This window comes from Muntiacus reevesi, chromosome 4, assembly GCF_963930625.1.
Source record: "Muntiacus reevesi chromosome 4, mMunRee1.1, whole genome shotgun sequence".
Classification (NCBI taxonomy): Eukaryota; Metazoa; Chordata; class Mammalia; order Artiodactyla; family Cervidae; genus Muntiacus; species Muntiacus reevesi.
Genome location: NC_089252.1, coordinates 134,795,379 through 134,811,166, shown reverse-complemented (window position 1 = coordinate 134,811,166; position 15,788 = coordinate 134,795,379). Strand labels below are relative to the sequence as shown.

The 15,788-nt window shown below is 34.0% G+C and overlaps 1 protein-coding gene across 2 annotated transcripts in view; it reads right to left on the bottom strand.

The window, feature by feature from the left end:
• TMTC3 (transmembrane O-mannosyltransferase targeting cadherins 3) overlaps positions 1-15,788 on the bottom strand; it is a 60,036-nt gene that overhangs the window by 5,890 nt on the left and 38,358 nt on the right. For both annotated transcript variants that reach the window (XM_065934175.1, XM_065934176.1), the window contains exons 8-13: positions 14,047-14,195; positions 11,942-12,062; positions 10,327-10,438; positions 3,769-3,872; positions 2,376-2,545; positions 80-306 (exon numbers count right to left, since the gene is read on the bottom strand). In XM_065934175.1, the coding sequence (XP_065790247.1) occupies positions 80-306; positions 2,376-2,545; positions 3,769-3,872; positions 10,327-10,438; positions 11,942-12,062; positions 14,047-14,195 (883 nt within the window). The remainder of the gene's footprint in view (positions 1-79; positions 307-2,375; positions 2,546-3,768; positions 3,873-10,326; positions 10,439-11,941; positions 12,063-14,046; positions 14,196-15,788) is intronic.

The following is a 15,788-nucleotide window of genomic DNA, read 5'->3' as shown; positions in this document are numbered from 1 at the left end:
TGGGGTAACATAATACACAACTTTATTATATTTCAAACTAGAGTATGTTTAAATATAGAGAAATTTTGAGAAAACATACCTGATTCTTGCATTAATATAGCAGAATTGAATAATGCTAGTTTATGCTTTGGATTTAGTTCTAAAGCATGATTAAAGTTTTTCAGCGCATCATTTGGTTCCTTAAGTTCAATATGAACAATTGCCAAGTTGTACCAAAGATCTGCATTATTTCTGTCCAGCTCGAGGGCTTTAAGATATGCTTCTTTTGCTTTGACAGGTTTATTCATTTTTAGAAGCAATTCTCCTCTGTGGAAAAAACACAAGTTTTACTTATCTATCATGTCAGTCTGTAGATACTATTTACACAAGTTTTAAGCTTTTCCACATAGTCACAGCTTTCCTTTTAACTTAAGATTCTTAAATTTTTTTCAAAAATAACTATCTGAAACTGTCCTTAAACCTAAACATATTAATTCTGCACATTTGGTTTGATATGTTTTCAAATATTATTAAAGAAGGAAAAAACACGCCTGACTCTACAGGGTAAGATGTCGGGAGGTATCCAAGAAAGGGGAACAGAAAATATATCTTTTGAATATATCTTGAAAAACAGCAGACTAGTCTGCATCAGAAAAATGATAATAAATAGAGTGGGAGATCAATTTGTCAGAAGATGAGTAGCATCTGGAGAAGGAAAATAAACAAAGTAGTGATGGGAAAATTCCAGTATTCAAATCTTTGTTAGCAATGTCTAACTATATGAAAAGCAGAACATTTGGAATTGTTTACCCCTTATAATTATTTCATTTTCTTCAATGAATTCTTACAAAGGAATTAAAAAGCCAATCTGGTAGAATGGAAGGGCAATACTGCCACCTGTAGATACTTTTGAGGAACATATCTGGAACTGATGATCAGTCTGAAAATCATTCTAGTCAGGTTATATTTTCTGTTACAGAACTTAAAAGATCATTTTTACATATGTGCAAATCAATTTAAGTACTGATATAAGAGTCAATTTTAATACTACTCTTTCCTAAAATATTAGCATAGGCATGAAGTCAAACAAACTATTAATATTCACACTTCCTAGAATAAGTGTCCAAAATGTGATTTTTAAAATAAATGCAGAGATTATTAAGCAATTCTTTATAAGTTAATTTAATACAGGTTTTATTTATTGACACAACCCCAGTAAACTTAGTGAATTTCAGCAAGTACTAGATAATGTTGAAGAAAGACAGCTTTCAGCTTATGAACAGATTTTATTTCAAAAACTTAAAATTCTGAATGCATTTTCCATATAAACAATGTGACAAATTATAATTAGGACTGGAGCAGGCTTCAAAACAAAGTTTAAAACAATTTTTTCTCAAGTATAACACAAATGATTACATTTACATGAGAAAATATCTAAGATTCTGACACTTATTGTCAAATTTTTTGTTTTTTATTGGCAACTGAAGTTTCTTTGTAATAAAAACATAAATAACCAGTCAATTCCCTGGATAGTTGGATAATTATACAATTAGTTCTTAATTATTTTATATATAATGATTCCATAATTATACAATGATTTCTTAATCTATAATAATTAAGAAGTAATAACTTCTTGCAAAAATAACAATTACTTTGTTACAATTAAGAAGCAATTATAAAAGGTAAATTTTGGCTGTTTTAGGTGAAAATGAATTTGGTACTGAGAAGCAAAAGAAACTGAAGAGCTTTTCCTACACTTCCTTTTCTATAAATAAACCTAAGTTTGCTGTTTTACGATACGGATTCTCTTGTCAATTTAAAATAAATTAAATTTGCTAGTCTAAAACAAGCTATGTTTCTATGCTCTTGGTTGTCAACTAAGATTTACTAGAAGAAAAAAAAGCCAAATTAGTGAAGATAGCCTAAATGTATATGCAGATGAAGCTTCCATCTTTTTTTTTTCCATTTATTTTTATTAGTTGGAGGCTAATTACTTTACATTATTGTAGTGGTTGTTGCCATACATTGACATGAATCAGCCATTGATTTACATATGTTTCCCATCCTGAACCCCCCTCCCACCTCCCTCCACATCCCATCCCTCTGGGTCATCCCAATGTACGTACCAGCCCTGAGCACTGGTCTCATGCTTCCAACCTGGACTGGCGATCTGTTTCACACTTGATAATACACATGTTTCAATGCTATTCTCTCAGATCACCCCACCCTCGCCTTCTCCCAAAGAGTCCAAAAGTCTGTTCTATACAGTATATTAACGCATATATATGGAATTTAGAAAGATGGTAATGATAACCCTATATGCAAGACAGAAAAAGAGACACAGATGTATAGAGCTTCCATCTTTTATAGTGAAAGCCTGAAGCGAACTACAATACCTGCTAATGTAAGCCTGCTTGAAGTCTGGCCTCATGCTTATTGCTTGTCGGTACAGCTGATCTGCTTCTTCCAGTCGGGACTCATTTGCTCGGATCAGGTTGGCCAGGTTAATATAAACATTTAAATGGTTAGGTGCAATTCTGGCTGCATATTTTTTACCAGGAATAATCTGTTAATAAAAAAACAAACATTTTTATAAGTTGATATTTCAGTACCAAATAAAATCTGAAGAAGTCCTAGTGTCTTATTTAAAACTTACAGAGCATAAAAAGCTAAACTGTTATATTAAAATAAAACATAAAAATATGAAATAATCTGCAGTATTCACAAAATATAAGTCAAATAATGCTTTGAAGCAATGAAGGATGTATTTTTTCATTCATGCTATCTCAGTAATTATCATTAGATTTTCATTTATGTGTTATTTTATGAAGTCATATAAATCAGAACTTCCACAGGCTAAAGTCCCTGAGCATGCTTGAGTCAGACCAGGAACAGAACTCCGGTCTCTTTCCTCAGTCTAGTATTTGTTACACCATGTCAACTTCCAAATTGTCAGCAAGATGTTTCCTGGTTGTGACAGTGTTAACTTTACTTCAGAGCTTTACTAATTCCTCACTTGTTTGCTGGAGTTAAGACATAATATTATCTAATTAACTCTAAAAGTTATTATGTATAATGTATGTGAACCCCAATTCTCAATGAATATAATAAATTATATCTGATAAAAACCCACTGAACACAGTTTAACTTTAGAATCTTAGAACTGAAAGAATTCTTAATGTATCATGTGGTCTAATTGTTTTTAAAACATTTATCAAACTATCAAAATCAAACTATCAACTCATTTCAATATTGTTACAGTATTAATATAAACTACTATTGAGAAAATTATAGCCCAATGTAAACTATCTTTTCTGATTACACACAGCTGATAAAGGGCAGTGTCAGATTTTCTAACTTTGTCTTGTGATATCCAAGAAATCTTGTACTTGTGACATTATAGCAACTGACAGGCACAGATATATATCTACTCATTTTATCACTTTGCTTTGTTCATTTATTTTTTGATAGGAGTTAATCTTTACTGCTTAATGTACATAAATAAAATTATTTTCATTTGAAGTCACTTAAAGTCATAGATAACTTACAATAAAAAGTATCTAAAACTCATAATTTCATAGATTTAGTTTTCATAGACTATGAACTTTTTAAATTAAGTGAGCTAGATAGGTAAACGCAATCTTTTATAACAAAGTAATAGATGGTTCACTGGACACCTTAGTTTTAATCCAAATTAAAGAAAAGATAAAGATTTTCCATCTGGATAATTCTATTCAATACAAACATCCAGCAGACATGACACAATAGGAATAATTTTTGACAACTTACTTGAGGCATCAGCGACTTGGCTGTCATGTAAGATTCTTCAGCTTCTTTGGTTCTATTTAAATTTTTGTAAGTTCTTCCTACATTCATGTGGGCGCCAATATCATCTAAAATAAAAAAATCATTTGTTGGCAGATACACTAACTAGTGTCCAGTGTAAACTATTACTACTACTAAGAAGACATGTTTTGAGCAACAAACTAAGCAAAAAATGCAAAATCAGGCAATAGGTCCTGCTTTCTCCTTAAAGCTCTTCTAATACAACTTACTATGACTTATGAGCAAGGCTACACTAGAAGACTATTTATAAAGTACTGGAAGAACAGGAGATACACATATGACATGAAAAAAAACTATCCGAATGGTTCCTGGAAAGGTTAAGAGACAAGACAGGAGAAATAAAAGTAATGAAGGAATTTACATTTTGTTTTTTTTTCTTCACTATATTTTACTGTCTTATACTAAAGCTTACTTCTATTTCCTTAATCACATGGCTTTGGAATTCACTCAGAAAGTATGGCTCAACTCTAAAAGTGAAAAGGATCACTGTGATTCCCAGAATAATCTCAAGTATTACAAATTGCAAATATGCATCCATGGTGGGAAAGGGGCAAAGAGACTGCAAAAAACTTTGGAACTTTTAAAAAATTTTTGTGAATATGGTTAGAGTGTAAGTTATCAGGATTCTATAGTATTATTTAAGATGCAGCAGCCCAGCTCCCTTAAATGATGATATATAACCATATAATTTAAGTAAAATTTTTAAAAAGGTTGTGTTAATATCAGAATGTCAGGAAGTTTTGTCTCATTTTGTGATATAGAAAATTGAGCCCTCAGCAAATCTGTTCAGAGACAGAAAAATATGCAGTTTAAATTACAAAGATATGAGGGTTCACTGTACACCAGTTTTAGGATATATTTTCCAGTAAATATTTCAAAGGTTTGGAATAAAGATAGAAAGAAGGGAGATCTTAATTTAGACAAATTTTACTCAACATGAATCGCTAACAGACATGACAAGGTTTCAAATTATGATTACTACTTGCCTGTGACACCGATGATGATTTTGCAATTGTGGAATAGTTCTCTGCCTGCAACTCCCAGGACACATAGGGGCCAAGCATTTATATCTTAGGCATTCCCCTAGGAGGAGAGTAACAGTCCTAAGATCTTGCTATATTATGTTTCAGGTTGGCAATTGTGTGTACTGCACAAAAGCTGTTAGATGCAATACAGCTTCAGTTAGAGAGCTAAGTTGGACAAGATTAGGGGAAAAAGGTTGATTTTTTTGTTTTTAGATACATTACTGAATCTCATGGGGTTTCAGGAGGGGGTCAAGTCAAAAAGAAAAAAAATGCTTCCCAATACTGGTTGCATTCAGAATACTTGTGTAGCTTTGAAAAATTCAGACATCTTATCCCACTCAGTTCTATCAAAACAGAATCTTCACAAATAGGATTGCAAAGATTTTTTTTTTAAAGTTTCAGAGGCAATTCTGATGTAGAGCGAAGGTTGAAACACACTACATTACCAAGAGCATATAGAGTTTTGCTCTTAAAAAGCTCTTTTTTAAAAATCTCCTTTTTACTGAAGCCTAGTTGAATTACAATGTTGTGTGAACTCAGGTACACACACATGACCACTCTTTTTCTTTCTTTTCCATTATGGTTTATCAAAGGATATTGAATATAATTTCCTATGCTATACAGTAGGATCTTGTGTATCCAAGCTCTTTATTTGTTTTAAACATCAGATAAATTTATATCAATTACTCTAGAGATCAGAAAGTTACCCAGAAAAAACTAAAGAGTGTACAGAACCTGAAAAATTTAATTATATAGTGAAAATTTAACCTAAGAAAAGAATAAACTGGAAGTTTAAGTAAATAAAAGTGCAAGCAGGTCAGCTAAATATTTAATATATCGCTGAAAGGAGCCCCAATTAATCTTAGAAAAGAAAGAGGTTATCCATTAGGATGAAAGACATGGCAAATTACTACACACTGGTCAGGTTCTTAGAATTATGGCAAGGAGATATCGATGAAGACTACAGACATTCAGTAAGGCATCTTTACTTTCTCAAAGAACAAAGAGAGAAATCAGATAGCTTTTAGCATCAAAAGAACTACATGACACATCTAAAAGGAAAAAAAGTGAAAAAACACAATTTTTAAAGCAATTTTCTATATAGTTACAAAGTTTTAAGATTCCAGGAGGAAACAGCATTACTGTTAAAGTAAATTTAAATTTGGAAAAAAATAACAGTAAGCAAGCAGGCAAAATATAAAAATCAGTTACATCTGAATGACCAAGAAGCTACAGAGTTTCAAAAACAATCTTGCTATTGAGTGCACCAGCCAAACCAACAGCAGCATGAATCTAGCAGTCTGTCTTTAACTCAACTTAAAGGAGGACTGGCAAAGATCAGGCAACTCTGTGCCTAATAATTCTTCAGCCATCAGTAGTAGGGCTACGTATTCTCACAGCGAGAGCCTAGGCATCTGTGTTGTTTTCCCATTATTTCCTGTGCACAAATTTGTCAATTAAATTATAAACATCTGGAAACTTCTGAAAATTTCAAAAATCATTCCTTTCTTGATGGCATCAAATCTGAACTACAGGCCCATGATTGTTTTCTGATATAAACAGTCTCAAAGCTTTGCTGGAGTTAGATAAAAATGAAATTACTGATTTTAAGGCAAAAATAAGCCATAGGGTAAATCTGGTGTTTCCTGAGAAAAATCTACCCTTATAACGTGTTTACGGAAACTTTAATTCTATTTGCAAAAATTTGAGCTTGTGAATTGATATTTTAAAAACACTTGTAACCATCAAAACAAACCAACAAAAACCCATAATCAATTGTTTGTGTAACATGCATGTCGCCTGGTCAAAGACCACTCTGTAGTTTATATTCTTTTTCTGGCTAAGCAAGAAAAGCCTTCAGATTGAATGTCTTCTTTTTTTGTTTTTTTTAAGCTACTTTTAATGTTAAGAATCTCTACTCTCTGTGATCCCACACTTCTCTAGGGTTTTAATTACTACCTACATGCTTGTTACTTCAAATCTTTATCTTTAGTCCTGACGATTCATTCCCCTTATCTCCAAACTTATAGATCTGTCTCCATCTGTACATCTAATAGGGACAAAAAGACTTGATTTCCTCCTCTCCATATTGTTTCACCTGTCAAACCTATCTATGAAGAACATAGTTGAAAAACAGAGAATGACAGAAGTCTCTGAATGCCAAATTCAATGTTTCTAAGATTATGCACTTTTTCATAATAAATTGTAATAAATGATTTGCCTATTTTTCTAGCTCACTGCTTATTATTAATAGAAACAGCAACTTTGAGAGGATAGTAGGTAAGTCATACTAAAGGAGATAGGTTTAGTAAGTATCTCAAAAACAGCCAAAAGTGACAACTGACAATAAGTGGAAAAATGATTTTAAGCCAAACATCCATAATTTACATCCACTGGTAAAGAACCCGCCTGTCAATGCAGGAGACACCAAAGACGTGGGTTTGATCCCTTGCTTGGGAAGATTACCTAGGGGAGGGCACGGCAACCCACTCCAGTATTCTTGCCCGGAGGATTCCATAGACAGAGGAGCCTGGCGGGCTATAGTCTATGGGGTCGCACAGAGTTGGATACGAATGAAGCTACTCAGCACTGACTGTTGCTGCTGCTGTCGCTTCTGTCATGTCCGACCCTGTGCGACCCCACAGACGGCAGCCCACCGGGCTCCCCCATCCCTGGGATTCTCCAGGCAAGAACACTGGAGTGGGTTGCCATTTCACAAGAACACTGGGGTGGGTTGCCATTTCCTTCTCCAATGCAGGAAAGTGAAAAGTGAAAGTGAAGTCGCTCAGTCGTGTCCGACTCTTAGCGACCGCATGGACTGCAGCCTACCAGGCCCCTCCATTCATGGGATTTTCCAAGCAAGAGTACTGGAGTGGGTTGCCATTGCCTTCTCCAACTTAGCAGTAGCATGCAGCACCAAACACAATTTCATTCAGTTTCAACAATACAATGAGATAGAAATTACTATGCAATTTAGGATAAGCCTGAAGGGGCCTAAATCCCATCTCCTAAGTCTCAAAGTCCCCGCATGCCTGACATAAAGATGACTTTGCTTCTCTAAAAACTCCCAGAATGAACCTAAAAGGCTTTAGAAAGCAATGAATTAAAACTGCCAGAGTTAGTGACCACTGACTGTGTATAAAACTGTGCTAGATGATGTAGTAGGTAAGAAGATGAGCCAAATGTTTATGCTACCTCTAGGGAGCCCCATAGTTTAAATGTAACATACATATTTTAAATAAATAAATATTTTAAATAAACATTTAAATAACAGATATCACAGGAAAGATATCGAAGTTGTAAGGAGTCTTGAAGATGAGAAACATTTGCTTCTAATTGGAAAGACAGAAGGGTTTTTTTCCCCTCTAATAAGAAGAGAAGCCATGTGAGATGGGTTGTAAGAGATGGGTAGGATATGGTGGAAGGTGGATTGGAAGGAAAGGAGAAGGGAGGAATTCTAGGTTCAAACAACATGAACAAATGCAAGAGGTGAGGAAGCCCACCACATATGCCCTATATTTCAAGAAAAAAGTAAACTGCATGAAGAGCCAGGGGAGATAAAATTGGAAAGACGGCCAGACCATCAGTTATACATTTCTACAACATTCTCTAACTAGAATTCAGCTTTGCCTTGGGGAAACTGGTAGTTTTTCCAAGTGATGACTGTGATCTTTTTATCTTTTGCAACACTGGGCCTGGAGTTAAGTGTCCTCCTAGATCCATACCACTTGCAGACCACTGCTACTGCTTAAAACCTTTCTGAATTTCAGGTCATTACACTCTGTTATCCAATATCCCTCCTTATTGTAGTGACCAACTGCAAGCTTCTGGTTCCTTGTTGTTCTCACCTTCTCTCCAACATCACACAGCTGTCACAATTCTTTAGTGGTTTCAAATCTATGTAAGGTGTATTTTCTAATACTAGCTTTGATATCCTTTCTTCCAATGATTTTCACTCCCATTCTCCTTTAATTAGTCAGCTCAATGGTCACAGTCTTGTCCAGCACAAACATAGAGGGCCATGTACAGCACTCCCCACCCCGCCAAGTATATTGAGAAATGTGTTTGTGTGGTTTTGGTTACTGTGCTGAATGGAAAGTAATGAGTATATTTGGTAGGTGGGGGCCATATTTGGTACATACCCTGGAATACAGACAGTTCTGCATACTTGAAATGCCAACAGCATTTCTACTGAAAACAAGCAATGCTTCAGCTAGACCCTTCTCAGAAACCAACAATTTCAGATCTATAAACCACTCATCTGACCATCTTTTCCTCATGTTTCACCCTCTCTCACATCTCTTCATAACCAGCTTAGACTATGCCTCAATATTCCCTTAACCCTTTGTTTAGTGGTATACATTTGACAAAATCCTAATCCTGTTTAACCAAATTCTCTGTGCCTGTCTATACTATATATAAAGTAGTGGGAGAAAAACATAACTACTTCAACCGGTTTAATTTTAATTAAGCACTGCTAGCCTCAAGAAGGGTGTTAGAGCTGCTTGGCAGTCACACTGCGTTTTCCTAGTCTATACATTTTCTTAGATCTTAGTTTCTCAACACGTGATTCATGGGCTAAGTATCACCTAGGAACTTATTAGAAACGCAGAACTTCAGGCCCTACTCTAAATCTCTATACACCAGATCATGCACCATTAGATCTCCAGGTGATTCACACACACAATAAAGTTTCTGAAGCCACGTCCTAGATGACTACTTCAGACTCTCTCCTGGTCTTAGATCTCCAGAACGTCCTCTCCCTTCCCCACACTCTACTGTTGATCCTGCTTTCTGTGTCACCGAGAAAACAAGCAAACAAAGAATAACTTCCAGAAGTTATCTGTCTATTGTTCACCTGCCTATCTATATTCATGTTTCTGCACTCTGCTTTCCCTGTTACTGTATGGTAACTACTGATTCAGCTGACTGAAATCCTAATCCTGAGTAACATATCCTAATTATCTATTCTCATCTATTCAAGAACATCAATCCTTTACTCCGTTCCCCAACCTTGAATTACTACTTTGCCCAGCTTCAATGCACTAGTCACATACATGCCTTGTTTCTTTCATCTTTAAAGCCAAAACAAACAAAAAAACAAACCCCAAAACCCCCAGCTTCCTACTGCCCTCTCTTGACCCCACACTCAACACCAATACATCTTATCAGTTTTTAATATCAACTGCCTCCAGTTCTTCTTCTACCCTAACAGGCCTTTGTATCTATCACTCCACCAAAACTGCCCAACAGTGCCATCCAACAATCTGTATTTAAAAACATCCCTAAATGTCTGATATAAATAGCTCTAACATATAACCCAATTCAAAAAATAAGCCAGCACCAAACATTATAGTATTCAAGTCAGTTGGAATAAAGCTTGAAAATAAACTCCACCTACTTCCTACAAATGTAATCAAATTTTCAAAAAGAAAACAAACTATTAACAATAGCTTTATTAATCAATAATGCTTACCTGGCTGAACATGCGTAGCCTGTAAGAAGTATTTCAAAGCTCTCTCAAAGTTTTTTTCATTTTCCAGAGCATGACCCACATTATTCCATAATTTGGCATTATTTTTATTTACCTTAAATACAGAAGTACAGATAGAAATTAGTTAAATTTTAAAAAATGAGTCTAATTAACACAGATTTTGTTTGGTATACTATTAGGAAAGGAGTACTCCATAGAAATGTCTATGAATGGATGAAGGTAGTTCAAAGGTACAAACTTCTGAGTTACAAGTAAGGTCTAAGGATGCAAATATATAGAACAGGGAATACAGTTAACAGCACTATATTGCATGTTTGAAAGTTGATAAGAAAGTAGATTTCAGAAGTTCTCATCACAAGAAAAAAAAGTAACTAAATGAAGTGATGGATGTTAATTTACTTTGGTAATTGTTATATATATATATATATATATAATTATATTATACACTTTAAAGTTAAGATGAAGTTATGTGTCAATTATATCCCAAAAAACTGGAAATCAATCAGATTTCTTTCAGAGAAAAAAAACTGTATGTACATGTGTGTGTGTATATGTATATATATAACTCCAATTAACACAGATAACTTATCTGATATATTATTAGGAATAGAGTATTCCATGGAGATGAAGAAGGGGTCAAAAAGAAAACAGCTTCATGAAATTTACCCTCTCCTTCTTTTCAACATCAACATGCTAAAACTTCAGTTCATCTATTTTGTATATTAAAATTTTACTTCATCAAAGCATAGAGGTGTTTGAAAATTCCTGCTCTATTATTTATAGTCTCTTGGGAAAGAAGGAATTTGCACGAGAGAATATGTTTAAACACTGCCTGATGACTTACTTTGAAGGTGGCATGAAGCTATTTATGTAGTCTATTAGAGTAATGGGGACTGTGCGGAGTACAGAAACAGTCAAAAAGGAAGTTAAGAGTTTAAAGATTTGAAGGAAAGAAGCAACTGAAAAACATCTTTGCTTATATAACTTATACAGAAAATAAATCATAGGATTTTTAAAAAGAACTTTTCTCATTTATATTGTCCATTCCATAGAGATGCAACATCCCTCCTTTCTGCCAGTTCCTATCTTTCCTGTAGTTTTATAACCATTGGTTATCCTCAGTATGATAGGGTGCCATTTTCTGCCATGTATTTTATTTCACTGAATCTAAGATGACATCAGTTGTAAGGCTCATCGTTATCTTATATATCATTAAGAAACAAAAAAGGTCATTAATTGTAAGATGCCTTTCACTGTAAGATTTATTCTGATTTCAGACATGTTAAAAGGTTAAAAAAAAAGCACACCTTAAGAATAAATGAAACAAAGTATTCACATTTAAACATTTTATCATTTCAGCATCTAACAATTGTATAGCATTTGGTGAATTATTCATATATGCTCCAGACATACAACTAAGTACTATTCAGAGCACTGGTTATGGTATAGATTATACAAAGAACAAATTATTTTTATAAATTTTTTGGTGAAGTATTTAACAGTGAGAATTAATTGTCTAGTTAAAAATAAAGTTAGAACACTGTAGCAGAAATGGCAATAGGAAATAATTGGTGATATATTTTGAATAACATTTTACCTTCAAGGCTGACATAAACAGCGTATATTCAGACTCCCAATCCCAATTCCTGTGGAGTGTTTTTAAGGCATGAGTGAATATCACCAAAGATAGACAAACCCAGGATAACTTTTTAAATACACTGTTTAAGGAAGAAAAAGCAGAACAAAAAAACATTGTCTTCATCACCAAAAAGAGGTAAGAAATATGTTAAATATCTCTAAATGTTGTGTTTGAATTTATTCCAAAGACTAGGGATTGTTCTAATAATCATCCAGCTTGAGAGAGAATAACACCAAAAAAATTAAACACTATAAGCACTACTGTATAAAGTTCAATGACAAAAAAACTGATAAACCAAATTTTTAATTGTGACTTCTTACAGCTCTTTTGTATCATTACCTATAACCTGAATACTCTTAGTGGTGTTTATAAAGGGTCAATCTCAGCCCTGGCTATATTTAAAACCATTACTGCTATTACCTGGCTATATTTAAAACCATACACCACAGGTTACCATGATATTCTTCAAAGAATCTTTTGTGTGTGTGTGTGTGTGTGGCTGTGCTGGGTCTTCGTTGCTGCATACAGCTTTCTTTAGTTGCGGTGAGCAGGCTTCTCAACGTGGTGGCTATTCCTGCCGCAGAGCATGGACTCTAGGGCACGTGGGCTCAAAAGCTGTGGTGTGCAGGCCTAGCTGCCCTATGCACGTGGGATCTTAGTTCCTGATCCAGGGACTGGGTGTCTCCCTTGCACTGGCTGAGGGATTCTTAACAAGTAGACCAGCAGGGAAGTCCCAGAATTTTACATTTTAAAAAGCTAGATTTATTCATTAAAAGTCATAGTAAAATTAACCCTTTATAAAATAGATGCAAATTACTTTCATAGCTTTAGGTTAATCACTTGGGACACAATTTGTCACTTACACAACGATTGTTATACTTCGATAATCACTATGATCTTATTTGGTATTAGTAGGATTAATGTTCTTTGAGCTTTTGCTTTTTGCCTCAGTTACAAAGTTCTGTTTCTTTCACTTTGATAGATCCACTTAACCAGGATAAAAGTACATGGATCAGAAGGACCATGGACATGAGATAGTCAGATATAAATTTTAAGTCAAGACTCTGCTGTTTACTAGTTGTGTGGTCTTTTGTAATTCAGGTAACTTATATGAGCTTCAATTTTCAAATGTGCAAAATGAAGTTAAGGGATGTCTAGATTAAACAAGAAAATAAACCTACATAAACGTATTACAGAGCTGGCACATGGGAGGTACTACAAGATTGGTAGTGATTGTAACTGGATACATGGGTAGAAGCTACGAGAAAGTTTAGATTAGAGTGAAAATTGTAGTCATGGATGAGACTGTCAGGGAGAACATGCAATGTGAGAAAAACAGCTATTTGTAAAACTCTGAGAAATAAAAAACATTTAAAGAGCTGGTACAACAGGAAGAATCTGAAAAGAGGTTGAGCAGAAGTGAACACAGGTGGCCGAGAGTCAGGACAGAGACTTTGACAGCTGCCAGGAGATACACTTTAAACCAAGCAGGGACCGGATTTAGCCACAAGACTCAATGTGTTACATGACAGTCAAGTGATGAAGACAGAAGTCAATTCTGTGGGTTGAAAGGGGACGGGAAAGTAAGAAAAAAGAAACAGTGACTATTTTTTGCATGTACAATCAGTGATTATTCTGTTCCTTAACAGTGAGTTTAAGGCAACTAGAACATGGTGGTTTCTATGAAGCAAGAAATTACTTTTACTTTCTATATGGATTTTACATGTATTAATCCAGTATGACTCATTTAAGACAACTGTATCTTAATTTATTACATACGAAAGCAGCAATGATCATTTGAAACTTTAGTCTCAATAATGTTCTTTGTAGCATCTGCATCTGAATTAAAGTCTCTTATGTGTTAGACTGTAAAATAAAATTATATAAATATGAGGAAAAACATAGATAAAGTAGGAGTTAAGGAGCTAAGGAGACTATCAATGTGAAAAACAAAAAGGTATAAAAAGATGGCATAAAAACAGAACAAACATTTTAAACACTTAAATGCATCATACTAAATTCTACAGTTAGTAAGCATTAAATGCACTAACATTTTAATTCACCTTTTGTTTGATATTTTCTGCCATCCATGGGCTACCAAAATACAGAACCCCATGCTAGGAACATATAATACTCGCTCAGCAACAACAAATCCAACTGGGAAAAAAAGATTTGATGCAGGAATAAATGGTAATGCCATTAAACAAAGCGCCTACAAAGAGAAAAAAGATAATTTATTAAATTAAAAAATATACATACATCAACAGTCAAATCCAAATATTTTATCATTTAATTTGGATAATACCGGTGGATCAATTTTAATAACACTATAAAGAATACTGATTTAAACACAGAAAAGGAAGCTTAAGCATGGTAACAATAAACATGAGGATGTATGTCAGCAAGGTGAGATGACATCTTCCTAAACACTAGAGCTTACACCTCAGCCTCATCAAATAAAAAATTTTTGAAAATATATCTAAAAAAAAAATCTGTAATTGTTATATGTCTAACTAATGTGCACAAAGAGTCAGACACGACTGAGCGATTAACATAACTTATGTGCATGTGGTAAAAATAAACTGACAGGAAAAGATATTAGTATTACTACTATGTGTAACGAATACTGGAAATTGATCAGTTACGTTTCAACAAGACAGTAGACTACTTCTACACATTACTTCAGCGTTGCTCTGCATAGTATTCTGAAAGGTCACATACATTTAACAGACTTAGTATATGAATAAAAATAAAACTGGCCCATTTAAATCAACAGTCACTTATTCCATAAGAATTTCCAAATTTCCAACACTGTGCACTGTGTTAGAAATAAACATCACAAAATGCTTAGATGTTTTTGCCATTTTGAAAATGGGATGGCATATGGTTTCCAGATTACAGTCATTAAAAAAGATAAGAGAAAATAATTAGCACACAAATAACTTATGGAAAGAAATAAGCTGGTTGTCGTAGGATATCTGTTTCTACGGACATCTGCTTCCATAGTCTCTTACTCTGATTTGTTTTATAATACCTTGTAGAATAAATATGTTGTTTTTTCAATTTCAGAAGTCTGAGAGTCTTCTAACAGTTTGAGACAAACCAATGCTTCTTATTATACTTTACTACTGAAAATCAATGTAGAAATGTAAATAGTGAAAAGAATACTTTCTCTATGAATCACAAATTAGTAATTTGTAATGATCCAACACTGAATCTGAAGAAAAGCACTACCATCAAACTGCTCATTTATTATCTGAAATTTTAGTGCTTTCTTTTTATTCAAAAAGGTAAAACATTAAGAGTGCATAATTCACTTTCCAGAAATGTTTGACAAAAACAACCAGGTAGCTGTGAAACAGAGGTATTTGTTCCTAAATACATGATCCTTTTAAAAAAAATTTCCTGTTAATTAATGGATGCCCTAAGGCAATTTCATTTGAAAGAATAAAGTGTTAAATTCATCCAAAGAGGCATCATGGATTGATGAATAAGCTACACAAAAAAAGAAAAGCCATCTCTCAAAAAAAAATCTATTGATTCTTCAATAAGAAATGTCTCAATGATTGACTTAACTCAGATGTTCTAATGTGCTGTTAATGTATGCCAACCAAGTTAACTATAATGCAATATCTTCTCAGAGTGGAAAGAGCGAAGAGTTCTGGAGGCAAATCTGGAGTAAACTACTCCAATCACCTTGTGACTCCATTTTTTAAAATAAATAAATGGATTAACTACTTATACTATTGAGATACACACGACATCTTATTTATTAAGTGCTTAATATACCTGGTGTTTTGGTAGA